A 23684-nucleotide genomic window follows, 5' to 3' on the forward strand; every position below is an offset into this window, starting at 1 on the left:
TGATTATAGCAGATACTAAACAGTATAAAAATGTGGCATTCTATGGTGTTATGTACTGTCAACATGTAACAAATCCATCTTGATTTAAAAAGACATTCCATAGTAAATGTAAGCAAGTCCATTTTTTAAAAATATTAATGTTTGAGGGCTTTTTAGAAATCCAAGTAACGCAGACTGAAGTTAGATATTGTAGGTTATAAATCTTAAACACACATTAATAGTATTAGTTTGGCAGATCACTTCCAAATGTGTGCTGAATTTCTACCAAACACCTCATATTTCTTGCCTTAAAGGTGAAACATGGAGCACTCAATTTAGACAACAAAAACTGAATCAGTGCTATAAGAGAAGCAAAAAGTAGAACTAAATTTAAACCACCATTCCTGAGTATGCCACAACTACTGGCTAAAGAAATCCAATATTGTATAAAGTTTAGTGAAATGGCCTGCTTTTAAAAGGTGCTGTAGACCTGCGAGACAACTTTAACAGGAACTGCACTTTTGAAAAAAGTCAGGCTGTAATTTAGCATTAAGAGGCCAGACATGAAGCTAGCATTCTCCATTAAGGCAACAATTTCCTCATGTAACTGCACAAAAAGGAACTAAATGCTAGACCAGCACACTTTTTAGGTAGATGGTAACAGGGGAGGAGTTAGAGTCCTGAGGTGAGCCTCTTCAGTTATATGCAGCTTCTGACAGAGGATATCAGGAAAAAAATGCTCTGGCAGGCTTATACATACACCCTGTGCTGCTACAGTTTCACTGCTTTAATATTCAAGCCAGCTAGATCAAAGCTACCTCGAGTATGCCTACACACGTGACAGTCATACCTCTGCTTGCAGTGCAGACATACCCAAAAGGTGACCTAACCCCTCAAAGAAACTAGAAAAGGAAGATAGGTTTTGGATGAGCTGAGAGAGGCTGACCAGAATGTGCCAGACATTCGGAGACAGGAGAAGGCTAAAAGCCATGAATGCTCTTTCTCCCAACAAAGAGATGGAGAATAAGCCAAACTCACTTGAGCTATGGACAGAAAGGTAAGTTTAAGTAAGGAAATATGAGTGTAGGTCTGTTATTTTAAATCCACTCCTCTGTTGCAAACCTTTTGGGCAAAATAAATCATGCTTTGTTTTCAAGAAGCTATTTCTGTCTCCCTACAAGCATATGTTGTCACAGGCTCCCAAAAGGAAACCCTTGCAGGGACCAGCTCTCGTTGGATCTGCTGAATTAGTCAAGGTTATTACCCAGGGGCTGTAATCTAGAGACCCAGATAGAGCGTGGCTGGATTGCAGGATCTCACTGCAGAGAAGTGAAGGCATGGGTGTAGCATTTTAAAGAGATCCACTCAGGGGACTGAAAGAGGGTCTCAGTGGGGCCAGCCTATCCAGGGTCCGTGACACTGAGTTTACTTTGTCAATTCCTATAGGAGTCTCTCTGTTTGAGCATATCATATACAGTATTTGAGGCACGTACTCCTGCAAAATACACTATGCAAAGATCTGCCCATAATATTCTAATCCGCTGAGAAGCAGGGTCTTTGTCTAATCAAATACCACATAACTCCAGTATTCAATTTAAGAAAACACAGTTATGATCTGTGTCACCCTCCTTTTACATACTTCAGAGCACATTACCTAGCTCTTCAATCTCTACCCTTGCCGTAGATGCATGCATGCACCAAACAACCAAACAACCAAACAACCAAACAACCAAACAACCAAACAACCAAACAACCAAACAACCAAACAACCAAACAACCAAACAACCAAACAACCAAACAACCAAACAACCAAACAACCAAACAACCAAACAACCAAACAACCAACCGTCTTCCTGTGAGTAAAATGTTTAGGTGAGAGAGGAGGACAAGAGCTACATATTACCCATGAAGAGAAGACAGCTACACATTACTCATTAGTATTACAGAGAAATCATCCACCATGAAAGAAAGAAAGCTGGCTGAGGAGAAGGAACAAAAGGAGATAGGAAGGAGATGGTGCAAAAAGTGTGTTTTGATAAGTAGCATCGTGCTTAAAAGGGTGGAAATTGAGAACCAGTGCCAGGTAACAGCATCTGGACTGGCAAGGTTGTGTTGTAGCCCAGCATTAGGAGCTATATCTCTATATCTCTATATATATCTATCTATATATCACTACCTTTCCTAAGTCTTTAATGTAACATTTTTCATCAATAGTTTAAGCAAATTTTAAAGCACTGCACATCTTGATTTTGTTAAGTTACCATTAAAAGAATATTCACATTAATAAATTTGTAGAACATTTCTATACCTATGCTATGAACACCACTAGATTAAAACATATAATCTAGGGACATTTAACAGTAGACTAGACAAAACACTAATCAATTAAAATCAATCTAGCACCAAATACTGTAGAACCTTCACCTTCAACTTATGATTTGTGGGGAGAGGGGTTTTTTGTTTTTTTTTAAATCCTTCTACAATTCAGTTAGCTAAAATAAATTAATTTCACTTTGATTTTCATGCAGTCCACAATATCTTTGTGTCAGAAATAATGCAGCAAAAACGTAAGCCAAAATATATGTAAATTATTTTTTTTCAAGTTTTCAGAAAGACGTCTATTAGTAGGTTGTGCAAAATTTGCACAAGTTAATTTTGGGACTAAGTTAACAGAAAGTATCCCTATAAAGTGAAAGTTCTATTTAATACTTGATCCCCCACTTAGGACAAAAAAGTATTTGAGCAATGCCTCATTTCTCATAAAACAGGCTAATCAGCATTAGAGGTGAAGATGCTCTCATTTCTAAAGCCTCAGCTGACATTTCACTTAAGTAAACTTATTCCCACATTACTGACTTTAGCACAACAGCTATTCTCCTACTCCAACAATATACCACAACGAAATTACATCAGTGTTTTAAGGTAATTTTACATAGTAGAGTAAACTAGTGTAGAACAAAATATCTCTGCCTCCAGCAGAATTAACTAGACTAAGGAGGATGCTTCATTAGTGGACCTGTATTGGAAGAATGTATATCTGAAAGTTAGTCAAGTGACTAAAAGTTTGCATTCAGTACTTCAGCAACTACTCGCAAACAGCATAAAATTTTTCTATCTTCATGCAATTGAGGCATCTTTAAAATAACCCCAAATATTACACTTTAAAAAAACCAATAGGTTGAAATAGCTGTTTCCTAGAAAGACAATGGTCTCAGCAAATAAATAATAATAATAGGAGATATACCAATCTCCTAGAACTGGAAGGGACCTTGAAAGGTCATAGAGTCCAGCCCCCTGCCTTCACTAGCAGGACCAATTACTGATTTTTGCCCCAGATCCTTAAGTGGCTCCCTCAAGGATTGAACTCTCAACCCTGAGTTTAGCAGGCCAATGCTCAAACCACTGAGCTATCCCTCCCCCCATGTTCCAGCAGCTCCACATGTTCCAGCAGCCCCTTTTTTATCAATGACTAATGCATTTATGATACTGAATCTTGTAGAAGCCATGGACACACCACATTTACCCGTCTGGATGCTGCAGAAATATAGAACACCCTCCCACAAAGCACTTGATTGTCAGGCTGGAAAAATACCAATATTCCAAGGTTTATAATGGTGGTAAAAAAATATTTTCTGTTCATGCCTGGCCCAGCAAACTGGACAAAAAGAAAGATAACATTAGGGCATCCGCACTTATTGCTAACCTACTGAGGACTGTTCTGGTTGATTTCCCAAAGTCTGAAAGGTAGATGGACACACCTAAAATGCAAACAACGTCCAAACAGCAGCCTGTCAAATCCTTACAAGAGATTCCTGCTCAAACCTGGACAAGAGGAGAAAAGTAAACCAGGGAGGATTAGGAGTAGTAATTAGAAATGGAAGTGAGGAACTACAGATGGCCATTTTATGATGAGAGTGAACAGGAAAGTGGTGTTAATAACAGAGGTCCAATACTTCTTTAGGCAAAATGAAAGCCATCAAGACTGCCACAAAGAAATAAAATGAGACATTACTCTAGAAAAAATATGGAGTCTCATTCATCTCCTGTTTGGGATTTCAGTGAGTTTCTGACTCTCCCATTTCTAGGTTTCTGTGATTTGTACTTGAGGTATTTTCTCCTCTAATATAATCATCTTGGGTTCTGTTATCATACATAACCTTTTGCCCTGGGGTCTGAAGGAAGTCTGTCTAGAATTTATTCTAATCTTTCAACAGGCCACAGCCTACGGCCCAGCACCAAACACCCTGAAAGGTCTTTGTAGCTAGAACCTGGAACAGTGGAAATGATCTTTCAGCAGACAACTGACATTTTCAAACATTGAAGGTGAAGCAGGAGATTCCAATAAAGAGCAAAGATGGGGGTAAATGTTCAGATTAAACTTTTTTTTGCCAAAAATTGAAGATTTAGGTCAACCAATCCAACCAACTGTTTCAGTTCAAAAAAAAGTCAGCATGTTTCACTGATATTTTCAAAACAAAATGTTATGACCTTTCATTTCAAATTTTACTTCAAGTTTATTAAAAAATTATAAAAAGTATAAAATCTGAAAAAATTAAAATGTTTCATTTTAGGTCAAATGGAACATTTAATTTGACCAAAATGAATTTTTGACTTTTGTCAAAAAATTCTGAAGTATTTCATTTCACATCAAAACAAAAACCTTGATTTTTCAGTTTGGTCAAACGAAAAAAAACAGTTGGTTATTTACACACGCCTCGGACACTGAGAATCCTCTTACAAGCAGCAAAGTGGAAGGAGTCAGTAATCAACATCAATTTATAGACTGGACCGCGTAACACTTCTTGCACACTAAGGCATGTCTACACTATCCCTTAGGTCGGTATAATTTTTGTCACTAGGGCTGTGAATAAGCCACCACCAAGCGACATAAGTTACATCAACCTAAGCGCTGGTGTGGACGGTGTTATATCAGTGGGAGCGCTGCTGCAACTGCTCATTGAGGATGGATTAATTAAGTCGATGGGAGAGCTCTCTCCTGTTGGCTTAGGAGCTTACAGTGGCACAGCTGCACCAATACAGCTACACCACCGTAAGCTCTTTAGTATAGCGATAGCTTAAGACTTATACCCTGACCTAAAAAGAGTTCTGTAAAATGAAGATAGTGTTGTGTCCTAGAGTATAGGATGATAAAGGAATCATCAGAATAAAATGTGTTGGCATCTAAACTTCTATCCTAGTTAGAGGTGGAACAACATTAAAGCTAGTTTAAGTGCATATGTCAAGAGTGGTGGACCAGGCATCAGAAAAAGATTTGTCATGTATTACTACTGTAGGTTAAATTAGAGTGAAAATTAACATCATCCTGAAGTCATAATGTAATCAAAGTGCAGTTACAACATAAGCTATTTCTACTTACTTTGATCAGCATAATTTTTTGCTTTCAGTTCAAGCTGTCGTGTTTGTGATTCTAATGATTCCACTCGGGTCTGTAAGTCCTTTTTTTCTTGTTCTTGAGAATCTTCAAATTCAATGAATTTCTGACAGACAAAAAAACAAATAAAATATTCACTAGTGTGGTTAGACACTGAGCAGCAAGGTTAGGATTTTTAAAGAAGCCAGAGTTAGTCCCCTAAAGCTCACAAATTCAAAGGAAATGGTAGCTAACTGCCTCAGGACCTTTTGAAAATCCTAACAACTTTTATTAAGAGGAATATATAGTAGTTTACTTTATTATAAAAGTATGTTATTAGTTAATTATTTGTCCTGAAACACTAAGCTGCAGAACTTCAAACATTTTAGGTACTGAACAGTAGTTCTCACTAGTGTGCCCACTTTTCAAAGTCTTAAAGCACTTAAATTAGGGTGACCAAATCTGCAAGTTTGGCTTCTCTACATCCTCTTACCTTTTACATAGAACTATGGACATTTTTCTTTCTACTCCAACAAAGTGGCTTTTTTGCTTTTAAAGATGTAAACCCTACCACCTGCCCGCCTCTGAATCTCTTGTCCTGCCCATACACCAGAAGAGGTGTGAGGGGCTCCATGTGACTTCTAAGGCAAGGTTTTCCTTCCCACCTCCTACTGTGGTACAAGCAACAAAGCTCTGACACAACATGACAGTGCTCCGCCTTCTTTAACTATTAAGCATTCTGTGTTACTTTGAGATCAGTACTGAGTCAACACCCATTCTGGATTTAAATGAAGTGTAGAAAATTGATCCTATTCTCTTAAGTAGAATAAATTCTTCATAAGCCAACCTGTTTTACAAAGAGTAAACTATGAAGTATGGGAAACAGTACCTATTTGTTATATAGGCTACAGAAGAGCTAACATGCAACAAGTTTTGAAGACGTGCTAAAGAAAGGTGAGTAATTCTACTATCAACAGCTTAATCATCAGCCAAATCACTAGTCCTCATGTAGTACCATCTATTTATGATCCTATAAAGCTACCGTCATGATCCTAGAACAGTATCATTTCCATAAACTATTTTCAATAGACTGACTTTCACTCCTGAATGTAGAACGCAGCCCATGGGAGCCAAAAAGTTTGCATTTCACAGGAAAATGTTGTGTAGTCAAGAGTTTACAAACAGAAGTGAATCTATGAACCACACTTGAACAACTGGTTTCAGAGTAGCAGCCGTGTTAGTCTGTATCAGCAAAAACCATGAGGAGTCAGGCAACTCCCATCTTTTCACATGCTATAATATATATTCTGCTTACTGTATTTTTCACTCCATGCATCTGATGAAGTGGGCTTTAGCCCACAAAAGCTTATGCCCAAATAAATGTGTTAGTCTCTAAGGTGCCACAAGGACGCCTCGTTGTTTTTACTTGAACAACATTTACAGTTTATGTTTATAGTGAGCTCACAGCATGCCATTTACCTGATATAGCATTCCAGTATTCATTTTTGGAACATTTTGTCCAAATTAACTTCCCTTGATCACTTGGCCAATAAGGTGTAATCAAAAAACTTTAAAGCAGTGCCAAGCAGACTAAGATAACTTAGTCCTTGACAACCACTCTGACCCTTTCTAACCATAGATACTTGCCTTCCAGCACAAAGTATGAACACACATAGCTATTAAGCATCTCAAAATCCTTTGTACACATGTGGAAGCGGGAAGGAGGGAAAAACAGGAAGTGTGTGTTAAGGAACAAATGCCAGTAGCACTGCTGCCATCCAGTTAAAATTACACCCAGGAATCAATTTTTTAATACTTGCCTTGCCATCTGATAGTTATTACTATTCAGTAGCCTATGAGAAGTTCATGATCTGAGTCCAATTCCTATATGGGCATTATGCAAAATCAATTTGTACTAGTAGCTGAAATCCCATGCTGTCATACAGGTGTGGTGGCTGGGCCACGTAATCCACTATCTGTGTTGTCTCCCTCATACAATGATTAAAAATGGCAAAGTGTACATATGCTTAATCAACTCTCACATACAAATCTTATTAATAATACTGTGGTGGGGGGACAGACACAGCAGTTTTAACATGCATAGCAAAGTTTTAAATTGGGAGTTAAAGACATGAAAGCTAAAAGCGTTTAATGAAAGTTAAAATTCTAGATCAGTTGTTTCAGGTAACGTTACTCTTCGTTGTTCAAGCAAATGAGTGCACGAGTAATTTAAGTACAGTTGTACAGTAATGGTATTATATGCAAGCTGTGGGAGCAATGTAATGATCCAAGTTGTAGTAGTTCCAATATCAGAAGTGTCAAACAATCAATGCTTTATTGTAGCTACACTGTACATAACACTTAAATTCTAGCTAACTTGTTTTGATTCTTTCAGGGATGGCTGGAAAGTAATAATAAAATAGTCCAGTTACTAGCTTCACTTCATAGTAACTAATACAATGTATTGTCCCATATTCTAGTATTCAGCATATATAATAATGAAGATAACAGACAATAACCTAAAGCCAGAAAGCTAAAACACAGTGTAATAGAAAGAGTGCAGCCTTATCTTCTGAAATTGTTTCCTCCTCCCATCCCATGACTGTGATGCGTGGAAGTGATACCAGGAGGAGGAAGTAAACCAGATACAGAAGTATGCATAATAAACTAAATTCAAAACTATACAGAGAGCAAGCACATGACCCAGTGGTGAGCTGCAGCCAGTTCGTACCGGTTCCCGAGAACCGGTTGTTAAATTTAGAAGCCCGTTTAGAACCGGTTGTTCCTGGAGGGACAACTAGTTCCAAAAGGGTTTTTAAATTTAACAAAAGCTCTAGCAGCTCACTACCCTTCCCCCAGCCCCAGCTCACCTTACTCCGCCTCTGCCTCCTCTCCTGAAGCTCCTCCAGCTTCTCCTCCCCCTCCCCAGCTTCCCGCGAATCAGCTGTTTGCGCGGGAAGCCTGGGAGGGCTGAGAAGGCTTCCACCAGGTGAGCTGGGCCCAGGGGGTGGAGGCGCCAGCAGGAGGAGGGCTCCAGGCGCCGCACCGCCTGGCGAGGTCGCGGCCGGACCCTGGGGCCGGGTGGCACGGCTCCTGCCTCCCGGGGCCAGCTGCGACCTCGCTGGGCAGCGCAGGGCGGCTCCTGCCCGGCGCCCCGGCCATGCGGCGCAGCTCCTGCCCGGCCCCCGGGGCTGGCCCCGACCTCGGCCATGCGGCGCGGCTCCTGCCCGGCCCCCAGGTCGGGCCCCGACGTCGGCCATGCGGCGCGGCTCCGGTCCCAGCCCCCAGCCCAGCTGGGCCCCCATCTCCAGGCAGCACGGTAAGGGAGCAGGGAGGGTGTGTTGGATAGAGGGCAGGGGAGTTGGGGGGGTGGATTAGTGTCGGAGCGGTCAGAGGGCAGGGAACAGGGGGATTGAACGGGGGCAAGGGTCCCAGGGGGGCAGTCAGAAAGGAGCAGGGGTTGGATGGGGCGGTGGGGGGGCAGTTAGGGGTAGGGATTCCAGGGACAGTCAGGGGACAGAGAGAAGGGGTGGTTGGATGGGGTAGGGGTCCCGGGGTGCCATCAGGAATGAGAGAAGGGGTTGGATGGGGTGGCAAGGGGCAGTCAGGGGACAGGTAAGGGGGGGTGGATAGGGCACGGGTCCTGGGGGGGGCTGTCAAGGAACATGGGGGGATTGAATGGGGCAGGAGTCCCCGGGGGGGGGCATGACCCCCTCATGGGGTGAGGAGGAGGGAACCGGTTGTTAATATTTTGGCAGCTCATCACTGACAAGACCTGTAGGTCTTTGGCAGTGCATAGGTCTTGCGCTTACCCTCTGCGCAGGGTGAAATTCACTAAGTATATTTTGTAGGTAACGGGGTTTCAAAAGTAGACAACAACAAAAAATGGAAGTGATACGTGAAGTTCTGACTGTTGAAAAGTACCTTTCCAGTTCAAAGAAATTATACTTGAACTGATCCAACAGCCTAAAAAAGGGTGGACTTTAAAAACCACAGAAGTTATATCGTTAGGGAAAGCATACCACTTCAGCAAACAGGCCAAAAAAAATAAATAAAAAAAGGCCTGAGAGTCATACCCTTCCCATAGTAGAAAGCTGAGTTTTCTCTATATTTCTGATCTAATGACAATAGGAAAAAGGAACATCTATAGGTATGCAGGCTCCTTTCAGTGACAGACTCCTTGACCTCACTGCAAGTTCACTTAAATCATCAATCGTCTCACACACGGAGCACTGGTGGCCCAGAGAACCCTTTCTTATGGACCTAAGAGCTGGCAGGTCACATGGCACTCCTTGTTTCTAATTGCAAAGAGCAGCCTATTCTTTACCAATATTACTCGTCCACATAAGCATTTGTGGTAGTTGCAACAGGGATGATATACAATTATGAATAAGATTAACGAGAAGTTGGGAAGATGATCCACATGATGATCTATTTAGATGAGGCTGATCTAGGACTCCTGTGTGAACAAGTAGCTTTTCAAAACTATGTCAAAGTTGAGCGTCACTTTTGAGACTATTCTCTACATTGAAATAGCTTGTTCACAATTGTTTACATCTAATTTTTTATGCGCCATTAAATTTTAGATCAATAAAGGGAAATAGAGAAAATTCATAACACTTTATAAAAGCACTTCATTTCTACTAATGCAGACCAACCAGCAAGAAATTCTGATTAAGCCAAATTATTTAAATACATGGTTTTCTATTCATACTATAAACTTGAACAAGAGTGCTTTCACATAAGCTGTTACATGGCTATCACGGGACTCAATGGTGTTCATATGACAGTGCTTGGAGCAAAATGCTAAGAGAAGCAAGAAACAGCTGATGCTGAAAGACAGGTAAATGTGTTTTTGTGGTTCTCTGCTTTAATGAAGGGAGTTCATATATAAATGTATTAGTTTATACCAGTATTCCTATGAACTGCCGGAAGAGGGAGTGAACAGTTTAACCATTTTCCTTTGTTTTAGGAATATTCACTAGTGAAATATATGGTGTAAAAATACAACCGGAAACCAGAAACATACAACTTGCACTTTTTTATTCTGATAGAAGGTGTAAAAGGGTTTTTTGTTTAAGTTTTTTGGCCTTTTTTATGAACATTTAAGGCCAGGTCTAGCTTACTCATTCTTGTTAGTCCTGCTTCCCTTTTAAAATGAAGAAGTTTAACACAGGCCTTGCACTGAGTAACTGCTTCTATCACACCATATTAAAGTAAGCAGAAGAAAATGTGTCAGAATAGGTTTAAATACAACTGCAACATTGTTAATTTGCTTCTATTTAACACTAGATTTCCAGAAGTCATATGTGTCACATGAGTGACAAAGATTAGCAACAATCTTACTTCTGAATCAACAGCTGTTTTTAAATCAATTTTAATGTCATCATCACACATAAAACCAAATGTCAAGTTTTTCATTCTTACACAAATTTCTTTTAGAGCTGTTCAGGACTTAGCGAAAAAACACTCCAGTTTTCAAATTAAGGTTGTTGTGGTTTTGTTTGCTTGCTTTTTTAACTAGTTACCCGTAATTCTCTTGGACATTTCACTGCTGTTTTAAAGATTTGCACTGGGCAATCTAAAGAGATGCTAAAGACCCAAGTTCTATCCAAAACAAAAGAATATTCACCAAATAAAAGAATATTCAAAATAGGTGAAGTTATTCAAAGGGACAGCACCAACTTATTTCTATTTTTGCCCATATTGTTACAAGTAACACCTAACATGAGAGAAATGTCAGTTTTTTTCCTATTCTCCCTATTATGCTCATGTTTACTTTTTGCATTTGACAGCACTATGCAGAGTCAGAGTCGCTATTTCCCTGTGTAGTTAGTTTCCCCTGTTTATGCAGATCTTCCACACAGCAAAAGGGAGGGAGAAAAAAAACATTTTGAAAAATAGCAAAGTTATTGTGAAGCCACAGAAATTGGCAAGGCAGAACAGCTTACATTACTTTTCACTTTTAAAAGTGACTAGATTTCAAGATAACATTCCTTTAAAAGTGAACTGACATTGAGGACCAACTTCAACAATTCTATCAAATGACATTTTACAAAATGTCAATTTGTAGCAAGCATTCCCCGAAATTTAGATGAACATAACACAGCAATTCAACATCCCACGTAAAGTCACTCCTTGGTTTTAATGGCTAAATTACACTAACACTTCATACTTCTTCAAAGCATTTTCTAGGTAATTATCTTCACAACACCAATGTAAGGCAGTTAAATTTCCCATTTTGCACACTGCAAAATAAAGAAGGTATTTAAGTAACTTGCCCAACATCTCAGTACATCAACAGCAAAACCAGAGGTGGGACCGTAAGTTCCTGGCACTCAGATTCATGCTCCATTCACTTGATTACTACTTACCGCAGATCAAAAATTACACACTGAAAGTATGTGACATTCAAAATGTTAAATCTGGATATGAGTTCTACTCTTATAAAAGTTAGAGAGTATTTGATTTTACTCACTGCTGAATAAGACAGTAATTTTAAATATTTAACACTGTTAACCTGAAAAACACTTAAGCAGAAAAACTTTTGGCCATTGCCTTCCTCACTGTTTCCAAGTAACCTACAATACTTAAACCCATTTAGTGGGAAGCTGGAAACTAATTCCCTTTTCATGCCTACAAAATAAAAAAAGATGTATTAAAGAGGTCCGGTTTCAAGAATAGGTTCATTTAATAAGTTATGGGGCAAGTCTATGAAACCCAAACCCCAGATAACTGTTTCTTTGCTGAAACAGGGCTTTGGTGTGAAGCCCAGAGCTGGAGCATGGAGCAGCTCCAGAGCAGTGGAGCTGCAGGTTTTCACCTGGAGCTGGAGCACAGCTCCAAAGCCCTGGAAACAAATTGCTTGTGGCTGTTTATAAAACCAGAAGTAACATTAAGCAATCATGTGACTCAAAGCTCCCGTAACAATTTTCTGCCAGCTACCCATACCTAAACAGACTTGTGTGCTCCTATGGGAACTACAGTCAGAAGTATATTTATACATAAGACACAGCAGCATAAAAGTTATTTTCTTCCTCTTCCTCATTTCTTTGTTGCTTGGTACTTTGGCTATACTGGAACCTTTATTAACCAATTTGCCTAATGCTTATTTTTGTAAATATAAATTGTCACACAGCAGTCACATGCAAAACATTGGCAAAATATCCAGATATCCCATCTTCTCAATTTTCACGTTAAACCAGGAAACTGAACAAACATCACATACATAAAGTTATGCAGGCGGTTTCTTACTGGTGATGAAAACTGATCACATGCATTAGTCATTAAAGAAATGACTGGCACCCAAAGAATGGCTAAAAGAAGCCGATTTTAACTTCTCATTTTTGGAAATCATTACCAAAAGAAACCCACAATCACAATTTGCATCATGTCACACAATGCTAATGAGGAAGAAATCCAACAAAAATGGGAGCTTGATGATTAAAAAACAGTGAGGCAAAAAAGGTTCTGAGTTAAGAAACATCATGAATATTCATCATGAGACTACTCAAAAGAAAAAAATTCCTATAATGATAGTGAGAAAGGGGAAGAGAATTATTCAGAATAGTCAAACTTGGCAATCCAAGCAATATCAGGCTTTTACTAGAGAATATGGAAAAATCTCTTAACCATTAGGTCAATCAAGCAATGAAAGAGTTCACCCAAATAAGTCAAAAAACTATTAAAGCCAACCATTTGTTAAAAAATTAGCCCTTAAAAGAAAGCAATAGTACAAATCTGTAACTCATGTACCTTCCTCCTCATTTTATTCCTGCTGGTTACCCTTTTGTAGAAGCATCTTTGCATTAGTACCAAATATACCTCTACCTCGATATAATGCTGTCCTTGGGACCCAAAAAAAATCTTACCACGTTATAGGTGAAACCGTGTTATACTGAACTTGCTTTGATCCACCGGAGTGTGTAGCCCCGGCCTGAGCACTGCTTTACCCCGTTATATCCAAATTTGTGTTATATTAGGTGGCGTTATATCGAGGTAGCAGTGTATTAAAAAATGGTTGCTATGACTGCATTTGGAAAATGCATGTACATCTTTGATTGTATCATGCATGTGTTAATGGCCTGTGAATACTACAGGTGTGTGTTCATGTTGAAAGGACAATCGGTGTGTTCACATTTGAAAACACTACCATTAAGTTAGTTGCAGTTTCAGCAACTATAAGGACTTCTGCTGCAATTCAGTAACAATTTTAGTCTACATTAGTCACCTCAATTGACTTATAGAAATAGAACACTACTATAGTGCCATAGAGATACCAAATGGGTGTGCAACTTCTGAAAAGTCCATAAGAGCTGAAACAACAGCATCACATTGTTTTTGCAATTTGTTATAGTTTCTGCTCCATGATGCTGAGACCCTTTTTTCATATTCCATCTAAGTATGAACCATCCTTGCAATACAGTCATGAAAATTTACCAGTCCAGGAAAATAAGTCAAATACCCCCTCTCCCTTGTCACCTTGATAATAAAGTGAAATGCAATCACCTATAAATAAACTGATTCACCTGGAGTTAATGAGCAATTAATTTTGTAAATCTGGTATAGAAATTTATCACTCTTTTTACTGGTTTGGACAAAAACTAGATGCAAGTCTTTAGGGAAAAGTTGTGTGTATTCATACTGTATTTCTTTATAACTTTACAAAAACAAAGGATGTTTGTTATAGTCTTCTTCCCTGTTCAAGTGTTACTTGTAGCAATTTGTACCTTAACCTTTTTTCACTCTAATTTAGAACTATTTGCACAGCACTGCAGGGTTAATTTTACATGGCTTGTAAAACAACTTTTTCTAAGTTAAAAAAAGACAACACTAGTACAGAAAAAAGCTACTTTCAGTAACAATGCTTTTCAGTTTTCAAAACAGAAATTAAAGAACATACAGGTGAGTGCAGGACAAGAAGCCTATGTCTGGAGTATTTTTAAGATAGCGGCTAAATTAAGGATGGTGGTTTCACTCCAATTTCTTACTGCAATTTCAGAGAGAAAGTGTGTTGGAGGAAATAATTAAAGCAACAGTGGAGGACAATATTGTTTGATACTTTTATACAAGGGATGCTTTACAAATTTCTACACTCAAATAAAAAGCTAGATGAACTACCTTGACACACCCAACCATGGGGCTTATTATGTGTCATCATCACTGAAGGACTATGCTATTGAACAATCTCTAACCACATGTTGCATAGCTGAAGCTTCCAACCACCAGCCCAGGGAGTTTCAACCTGAACAGCACTGTCCATTTCTACACACCACATAATGTATCTTTTTATTAGTCACGCCCACACAAGATATTTATAAGGAATGACAATAAAAATAACTATGGAGCTCCTTAACTTTAGAAAATTCACAGTGGGGAAGTTTGAGATACTGATTCATTTAATGTTTGGTTCCTTGGTTACTCTCAAATAGTATTGTGCTTCTGTATAACCCAGGGTCGGCAACCTTTCAGAAGTTGTGTGCTGAATTTTCATTTACTCACTCTAATTTAAGGTTTTGCATGCCGGTAATACATTTTAACATTTTTAGAAGGTCTCTTTTTATAAATCTGTAATATATAACTAAACTATTGTTGTATGTACAGTAAATAAGGTTTTTAAAATGTTTAAGAAGCTTTATTTAAAATTAAATTAAAATGCGGAGCCCCCTGGACTGGTGGCCAGGACCTGGGCAGTGAGAGTGCCACTGAAAATCATAGGTGCCATAGGTTGCCTACCCCTCATATAACTGATGTGAATAAATGAAAAACAATCTTCTACAGTTGTTCTAGTCAGTTATTTTAAGAGTCCCAAAGAAAGAAGAGCCACATAAATGAGTGGAAGCTGTGGAATAAGATAAACAGCTTGCTGTAATCAACTCTGTAGTGTCATTTTCTAACCAAAGGATTAAAAGAGGAATATGATGTATGATACATTCCTCTGACCAGGATGTTAAGTGTCAGTACAGTGTGAAGAAAAAGGGAAATGTCTGTTTCCCTACCCCTACAAATAAGCCACTTTTTTAGCCATGATATGGTCATCTCTGCACCTCAGATGAGTCAGTATGAAGTTGAGTGTCTGTGTGTAACCCACCTTGTATGGGAACCGGGTGAAGACACCCTACTACAGAGTAGGGCCACTTGCACACTGGGAAGGGGGGGTTAGCTCCACCAGCAATGGGAAGAGGATGTTAAAAACACCCTGCACCTCTCCCTACGAGGTGGAAGCAAGTCCTGGGAAAAGGAGCTCGGAGCCTCCATCCCATTCCCCGGAAAGGAAACTAGAACATAAGAAAGGCCGTACCGGGTCAGACCAAAGGTCCATCTAGCCCAGTATCTGTCTACCGACAGTGGCCAATGCCAGGTGCCCCAGAGGGAGTGAACCTAACAGGCAATGATCAAGTGATCTCTCTCCTGCCATCCATCTCCTTCCTCTGACGAACAGAGGCTAGGGACACCATTCTTACCCATCCTGTCTAATAGCCATTTATGGACTTAGCCACCATGAATTTATCCAGTCCCCTTTTAAACATTGTTATAGTCCTAGCCTTCACAACCTCCTCAGGTAAGGAGTTCCACAAGTTGACTGTGCGCTGCGTGAAGAAGAACTTCCTTTTATTTGTTTTAAACCTGCTGCCTATTAATTTCATTTGGTGACCCCTAGTTCTTGTATTATGGGAATAAGGAAATAACTTTTCCTTATCCACTTTCTCAACATCACTCATGATTTTATATACCTCTATCATGTCCCCCCTTAGTCTTCTCTTTTCCAAGCTGAAGAGTCCTAGCCTCTTTAATCTTTCCTCGTATGGCACCCTCTCTAAACCCCTAATCATTTTAGTTGCCCTTTTCCGAACCTTTTCTAGTGCTAGAATAAACTAGGCTCAGGGAACATACAGCCGACCCCGGACCTGGTCGGCCCGGCCCCTACTCTCACCCTACCGCGCCCCCTATAGTGCTGTCTCCTCAGCCTGCGCCAGCGGCACCGCCCCCCAGCTCCTGCCGCGCCAGCAGGGTGGCCCGGTCCCCTCGGCTCTGCCACGGGCCAGTCCCGGATCCCCGCCGCCTCCAGCTCGTCCCGGGCAGCAGCCCGAGCCCGCGGCCCCTCACCTCCTCGGCCTGCTTGCGCAGCGCCTTCTCGCGCTCGTACTGGGTGAGCAGCTGCTCGTTGTCGTCCCGCAGCAGCTCCAGCTCCACGCTGGCCTCCTGGCTGTGCGCGCACACCGAGTCCAGGTTCTCCAGCACCGCCACCACCAGCGGCATCAGCTCGGCCACCACCTCCTCGTCGTAGCGCCCGATCAGCCGCTCGAACTCGCGGTAGATGGAGCCCGCCAGCCCCGACACCCGCTCCGACATCATGGCGGGGCCCGGGCCGCCCGGGTCTTCCTGATACACCACGCCGTCCGCCAGCTCCATGGCCTCGGTGCGGCCGGCCCGCCTGGCTCCTTCCCTGACAGGGCCCGGCCGGGCGGCGGCTCTCAGCGCCTCCTCCCCGCTCTGCGGCGGGGCCTTGGCTGGAGCGCGGGCGCACGGCACTGACCTCACCCACAGCGCCGGGGCGGGGCGCGGGGCAGCGGCGTCACCTGGACAGGGCGGGGCCGCAAGCGGTGGGGGAGGGGAGCGGGAGACCGAGGAATGGCGCGCGTGCGTCGCCGGACTCACCACGGCACAGGGGCGTAAGCGCGGGCCACGCTAGAGCGTATGGGGCGGGGCTTGCATGAGGGGGCGGGGCCTCGCAGGAGGAATGTGGGTGGGTCAGAGGTCGCTGGGGAAAGGGGTGGGGCTTGTGGGGGGAAGGTCCTTGCGGGGACGGGAGTGGCGCAGGGGTGCTACGGAGACAAAGTGGGGGAGGGGCTTAATGAGGGAGGGAAAGGAGTGGGCGGGGCCTGTTGGCTGAGGGAGAAAAGGTGGGGGGGGGTATATGGGGAGGAGACTGTCAGGGGAGGAATGAGGTGACCTGCCGGAGAAGGCTGCGCTAAGAGAGGAGGCGCCTGTATCAGAGGCTTTAGGCTTTTGGGGACTAAGGGATGAGGATGCCTGACCTCAGGGAAAAGAGAGAATGGGGTGGGGCGAAGGGATAGGTGGGTCCACACCTAAGTCTTGTGATGTTTTGTATGGAATCTAGTCCAAGAGCCTTGAGTCATCCTCTGTGTCATATGGGTGGGGAAAGGCATGCGGAGATAATACATGTGACAATATTGTACTATAGCCAGCTCCTACTTCCTGAATGTCTCAGTCAACAAGAAAATACATTCCAGAAAAATGACATCAACAAGCTGTGGAAACTTGAGGCATTTATTATACTGCTGTGTGCTGCATAAATGGTCTGAAGTAAATAGGCTGAACTTCAATAAGGACAAAGGCAAAGTACTCCACTTAGGAAGGAACAATCAGTTGCACACATATAAAATGGGAACGAACTGCCTAGGAAGCAGTACAGCAGAAAGGGATCTGGCATCCTAGTGGATCACAAGCTAAATGTGAGTCAACAGTATAACACTTGCAAAAAAGAGCAAGCATCGTTCTGGCATGTATTAGCAGGCGTGTTGTAGCAAGACACAAAAAGTAAATTTTCCACTCTACTCTGCACTGATTAGGCCTCAACTGGAGTACTGTGGACAAATTAGAGAAAGTCCAGAAGAGAGTAACAAAAATGATTAAAGGTCTAGGAAACATGACCTATTAGGGACGTTTGAAAAAAATGAGTTTGTTTAATCTGGAGAAGACTGAGGGGGGTGGGGGGGACATGATAATAGTTTCAAGAACATAAAAAGTTATTACAAGGAGGAGGGAGAGAAATTGTTACCTTTAACCTCTGAGGATAGGACAAGAAGCAATGGGCTTAAATTGCAGCAAGGGCAGTTTAGGTTGGGCAGCAGGAAAAACTTCTGAACTCTCAGGGTAGTTAAGCACTGGAATAAATTGCCTAGGGAAGTTGTGGAATCTTAGTCATTGGAGATTTTTAAGAGCAGGTTAGACAAACACCTGGATGGATGGTCTAGATAATACTTAGTACCCTGCACTCAAATCAGGACTGCACTAGAAGACCTCTCAAGGTCCCATCCAGTCCTATGATCCCATAAAGCGCTTGAAACAGCTGTAGGAAACACATCAGGCTGGTTGATGGAGCCCAGGTGAAAGCATTTTCTGTAATATGTTTTATTAGCATTTTCACAAATTATTAGATGATGAAAAAAGTCTCACAATCCCACCCACTGTACATTCTCTAACTCAGTAAGTCCTTCAAGAGTTTTGACAGACGAGGTCATCTGTGTTCTTTTGTAGTATGTGTGGTGTTGTTTATACTTTGAGCGCCCTCTGCTGGCTATGCAGCAGTAGAATTTTAGGATTACAAGTGACCACAAGGGTCATCTAGTTCAGTGTTTCTCAATGACTGGGCTGTGGACCCGCGCCTGTCCCTGAGATCAACCTGATGCAATTTAGGAAGGCAGCAAGCCTGTCCCTGGTATCAAAAAGGTTGAGAGACACTGATATATAGTCTAACCCTATGCAATTGTTGGTGGCACCAGGCATGACCCAGTGTTGACAGAGGGGTGGAAAATGACAGTGCCAATGAAGGCTCCCTGTATTAGGCCTCTGCTTGTCTGAACCGCTTCCATGTTTAAACTTTAATTAACCCCACAGGCTAGATGGAAAGAATGGAATGTGTGGCAACTAGTTATCAGTACCAGGAGGCAATTATACAGCCTGCTTGCACCTGGCTAAAGGGAGTGAAACAGAATGACCGGTCAAGAAAAGTTACTAACGAGATAATATGTTTTTTTGCCAAGTATGATCTAACCTGTTTAGAGTAATTGCTGCTTCATAATGTATTTGCTGTATGGGAACTAGAAAGGAGGGAGAAGAGGGGGGGGGAGGGGAGAGCTGGGCATTGGGGGTAATAGACATGCTTAGCTAAGATCATGTATAAAGACAGAGAGCTGCTTTTCTGGGGTGTGCTTGATCTGAGACGTGGTCTCCAAGCACGCGCTTTGAGATCTCAAATAAACTTTTTTTTTGCTTCTCCACCCTGGTGTGTCTAATTGGAGCGAGGCACTCCGGGCAACGAATCACTGTTTGCTGCCTCAGGCCTTTTGGGCCGGCAACACCATGAAATTCCGACATTAACAGAGAAGTTCTTGGAGTTTTGATGATATTTTTTCCTCATTTCTTGGTACCAACTGGTGGATTTAATTTTTTTTTAACCTGGAATAAATTTTGCTCCAGATAATAACAATTTGAAGGCAGGTCAAATTTTGGGATTTAAGCAGATTGAACAATTGCTCTTTAATTGTGATAATAATATTTTATTATAAATACACGAGTGAGTGAAGCCTCACAATATGCTGGAGAAGCAAGCAAACATTATTATCCACTAATTACATATGAAGAAGTTGAAGAACAAAGAGGTTAAGTGAATTGCTTAAGGTCATATTGGAGTCAGTGAGAAAGGTGGAATTAGAATTCAGTAGTTCATGGTTCCCAGCCCAGTGCTTAGTTCAAGGGCTTTGCTAATCTCTTATCATGTAGTTTTATGAAGTAGTTCAAGGAATTAATATCAGGTATATGTTTCAATACCGGTAAAAACTTTTGGAAAAAAAACTGTACACTTGCTGATAAAAATTGGTTTATAATGAAAGATCCCTAAAATATAGAATGATGAGCTCCAATTTGGACATATTATATTCATATCTGAATAATATGGGCTAATTTCTATACTATTTTAACATTAGAGACAGAAACAGAGAAACTTAGGTTTTAAAAAGTGTTAGATACTCCATATTCCACAGTTTTCATCAGCTATTTCAAAATTGTTTTGGAGAATGCCACCATAGAAATTTTCTGCAGATTGCTATGAGCTACTGGCTTTCTCTGAGTTTTAATGCTATAATGAACTGTATCGCCTGAACTAATATTAATGTTTATATCGCTAAGGTTACAAAGTCTATCAAATTAACAAATACTATTTCAAAAAATGCAAGAGCTAATCAGGTAGTGAAGATCTAACTAATAGCTATTCCATTAATTTCCACTGGAGAGCAGCAGAGGCTCATACTATATTTTAATTTGGTCTGGTCCTGAACAATTACTGTACCTAAGACTTGTGTGTTGCATTGTGTATTTAGATACATCAGATCAGCGGGGTTGCATAGATGTCAGTCTAGTTATGACAAGTAGATCCAAGATGTGTACCCAGACTGGAACTTTCCCAATATTTAGAGTTGTACAGATATAGGTTTTTAACTCAGAACACTATAAAGTAGGGGCCAGAGTCACTAACTTAGGATCTAGACCTGAACTCTCCTAAAAATTGAGGGAAGGTGTTTACTTCCAGGGCTTTGGGTCAGGGCTGTCTCATAAAATGTCAGCCATTTCTAGGTGGCATACAAGAGACTTTAAATAATTTGATCAACACTCCATTGTTATATCGTTTAGACCTGTGTGTCACACTTTCACTTTATATGCTGTTCATTCACTGACTATCCTGCGGTGTGACCATTCCTCCTCACCTTCACTTCTTCCTTTCTTCTCCTTTCTTCCCACTATCAGCTCGTTCCAGAAAGCTACAGTCTCTCTTATTTGGATTCATTATATAATTGTATACTTACCTAAAATACAATGAAAACTTTTAATCAGGAAAAAAATGTGCTGGCACAGTACATTATAATTATAAATACAGCAGACTTTTATAGCATGTTGTGTACTTTATATTGCTCAACATTCTGTGCTAATCATGGATTAGTCTCGGAAGTGGCAAAGAGAACCCTGGTTTAATAAGTTTAAATGATTTGGCAAAGATCACACAGCAAGTCTATGGTAAAACTAGAAATAGAACCCAGTTCTCATGGCAGGTTCTGTGCGTTAATCACTAAATCATGCTTTCTTTTTTTTTAATTCTACTTAATGATGTAAACAACGTACAGTCAAGAGCACTGATAGGATACCTCTTTAGGCACCCATTCCTGCAGACACTTATTCTGACTTTAACTGTTGTTTTTCCTGAGGAAGGACTGCAGGATCAGGCTCTATATCAATAATATGAAATATCTTAAATAAAGTTGCACTGAAATAATATAGAATGAGATATGAGGAAAATATTCAGCTTTTAAAATAACTTTAAGATAAATATGCTGGAACAAGTAGGGCTTTGTATTTTGTAGTATCTTTCAATATTTTTTTTAAAAAAAGGAAAATTTAGCAGATCACAGCCATGGTGAAACCAGAAAAAAAGAGAACTGAATACTAATAAACATATCATGTGAATACAGGGCCACCAGTAGGGTGACCAGACGTCCCGATATTATCGGGACAGTCCCGATTTTAGGGGACTTGTCCCGCGTCCCGATCTTCCATCGGTCGGGACGCACTTTGTCCCGATATCGGGGAACCGTCTGGTGGAGGACGCAAGCTGATGCTGCCGGCACCGCTCACCTCTTCTTCCTGAGCCCTGGGGCAGTACAGTTGAACTCCTGGCACCCGCCCGCCGGCAGAAGCCTGCAGAGTGCTGCAGCCCCACTCCCCAGGCATGCACAGAGGCGCCGAGGAGGTCTCTGCTGTGTGCTGCAGGGGTGGGGCTTGTAGGCGCCGGCAGCGAGCCCCCCTGCCCCCCTCAACCTGATCCGACCTGCGCGACCTTAGGAGCCAGAGGGAGGGGACCTGCCTGCTTACTGGGAGCCGCTCCAGGTAAGGCTAGCACTGCTGGGTCTCACCTGGCCCCCTGGCAGGTCCCTCTGGCTGATGTGGGGGGCTCTCCGTGCTGCTACCCTCCCTCCCCGAGGGGGGAGGTGGAGACAGAGCAGAGGCAAGCTGGAGCGGGGCGTGGAGCTGCTGGTGGGTTCTCAGCCCCCACCAATTTTTCCTGTGCTCTGGCGGGTTTTTTATTTTGTTTTTTGTTTCGCTCCGCCGCCGACTTCTTTTTTTTTTTTGCTCGACTCGCCCCGCCCCCTTGCCCCCCCCCCCGTCCCGATATTTCACCTCTGTCATCTGGTCACCCTAGCCACCAGTGAGATGCATCTATTTACACCAAGCCTATGTTTGGCCCATTGTAACCAGAAATAAAGATAGATGTGGATTTTGGAAAGAGTAAACTGCCATAGGGAAAAAGAAGAAATAGGGAGCAAAAGTCTTTGTCCTTGAAGATAGCTTCATCCCAGATTGTTGCTAAGGTCTTGAGAAAAGGAAGTCAAATCTACCCAAATTTTCTGTCAAGAAAAGCCAGGAAGTAGATCTTAGAAAGTTTGTCTCAGTCTCATTAATAGACTCAGACCAAGGTGGGGAACAGACTTTTCCCACTAAAAGAAGCAAAGGGAGAGCCTGCCCATTAACGTCCCTTTAGCAGAGCATTTTGGGAATGGGAGAAGCCTGAGAACTTATATATTATAGTCTTTTTTATTGCTCAGTTAGTGCTGGGGGCAAAAAACAATCGCAGGAAAGAATGTGTTAGCTCAAACAGCTGTTGGAGATCTGCAGGTAGCATTTTCGTACATAAAAAGGCATACTGATTCATGTAAGGGGAAGAATTAAACCAGTAAGACTTTGATAATGAAGTACCTTTGGACGATTGGCTTCTATGTAACTTTCTGTATCTACTGATTTAATAAAAATCACTATGTTTTGGGAACAATTCCATCTCTATCTTTCTTTATCCTACAACTTCTGTGGTATGTGCAGAAATTCTGGCCCGTTGCTATGACTGATGAGATTCAGCAGCAAGGAGAATATTAACTTAAAAACAAAGGCTAAACATAGGCTAAAAACAAGACTTGAATCAATGTTTAACAGAGAGATAAGATGTATGGAACAATGACTTACTTGTAAAATTCTTATAAGGCCTTATACAACCTTGACTGGGCGAGCTGTATATATTTATATTATAATATAGCTAAATTATATGCATATACTTTAAAAATATACTCAGAGGAACTTATAGTGTAGACATGGGTATAGATTGTTTGTAGTAGAATCCACAATGTGCTAGTTACTTTCCATGCACTTCATGAGGGATAGTCTCTGCCCCAAGAAGTTAAAAGAATAAAACTTGCCTTTTAGAAGCCATTTCCTGTTTGTGCTGATGTGCTTGCCCCTCACTTATGTTGATTAATGGACAACTAGTTGCAAGGATAGAGTTGGAAATTCTTTAAGCATTGCTTGCCTGCAAACATATTTCATCTTGTGAGAATACCAGTAAGTAGGATGACCAGATGTCCTGATATTATAGGAACAGTCCCGATATTTGGGAATTTTTCTTATATAGGCACCTATTACCACTCACACCCGTCCCAATTTTTCACACTTTCTATTTGGTCACCCTACTAATAAGAGCCTTTTATAACTTGAC

The 23684-nt window shown here is 41.4% G+C and overlaps 1 protein-coding gene across 4 annotated transcripts in view; it reads right to left on the reverse strand.

Annotated features, from left to right (window-relative positions):
• SPAG9 (sperm associated antigen 9) overlaps positions 1-16807 on the reverse strand; it is a 99743-nt gene extending 82936 nt beyond the window's left edge. For all 4 annotated transcript variants that reach the window (XM_044982687.1, XM_044982684.1, XM_044982685.1 and 1 more), the window contains exons 1-2: positions 16457-16807; positions 5357-5477 (exon numbers count right to left, since the gene is read on the reverse strand). In XM_044982687.1, coding sequence (XP_044838622.1) covers positions 5357-5477; positions 16457-16762 — 427 coding nt within the window. In that variant the 5' untranslated portion in view covers positions 16763-16807. The remainder of the gene's footprint in view (positions 1-5356; positions 5478-16456) is intronic.
• Between the last annotated feature and the right edge of the window lie 6877 nt (positions 16808-23684).

This window comes from Mauremys mutica, chromosome 12, assembly GCF_020497125.1.
Source record: "Mauremys mutica isolate MM-2020 ecotype Southern chromosome 12, ASM2049712v1, whole genome shotgun sequence".
In the NCBI taxonomy this organism is placed as follows: Eukaryota; Metazoa; Chordata; order Testudines; family Geoemydidae; genus Mauremys; species Mauremys mutica.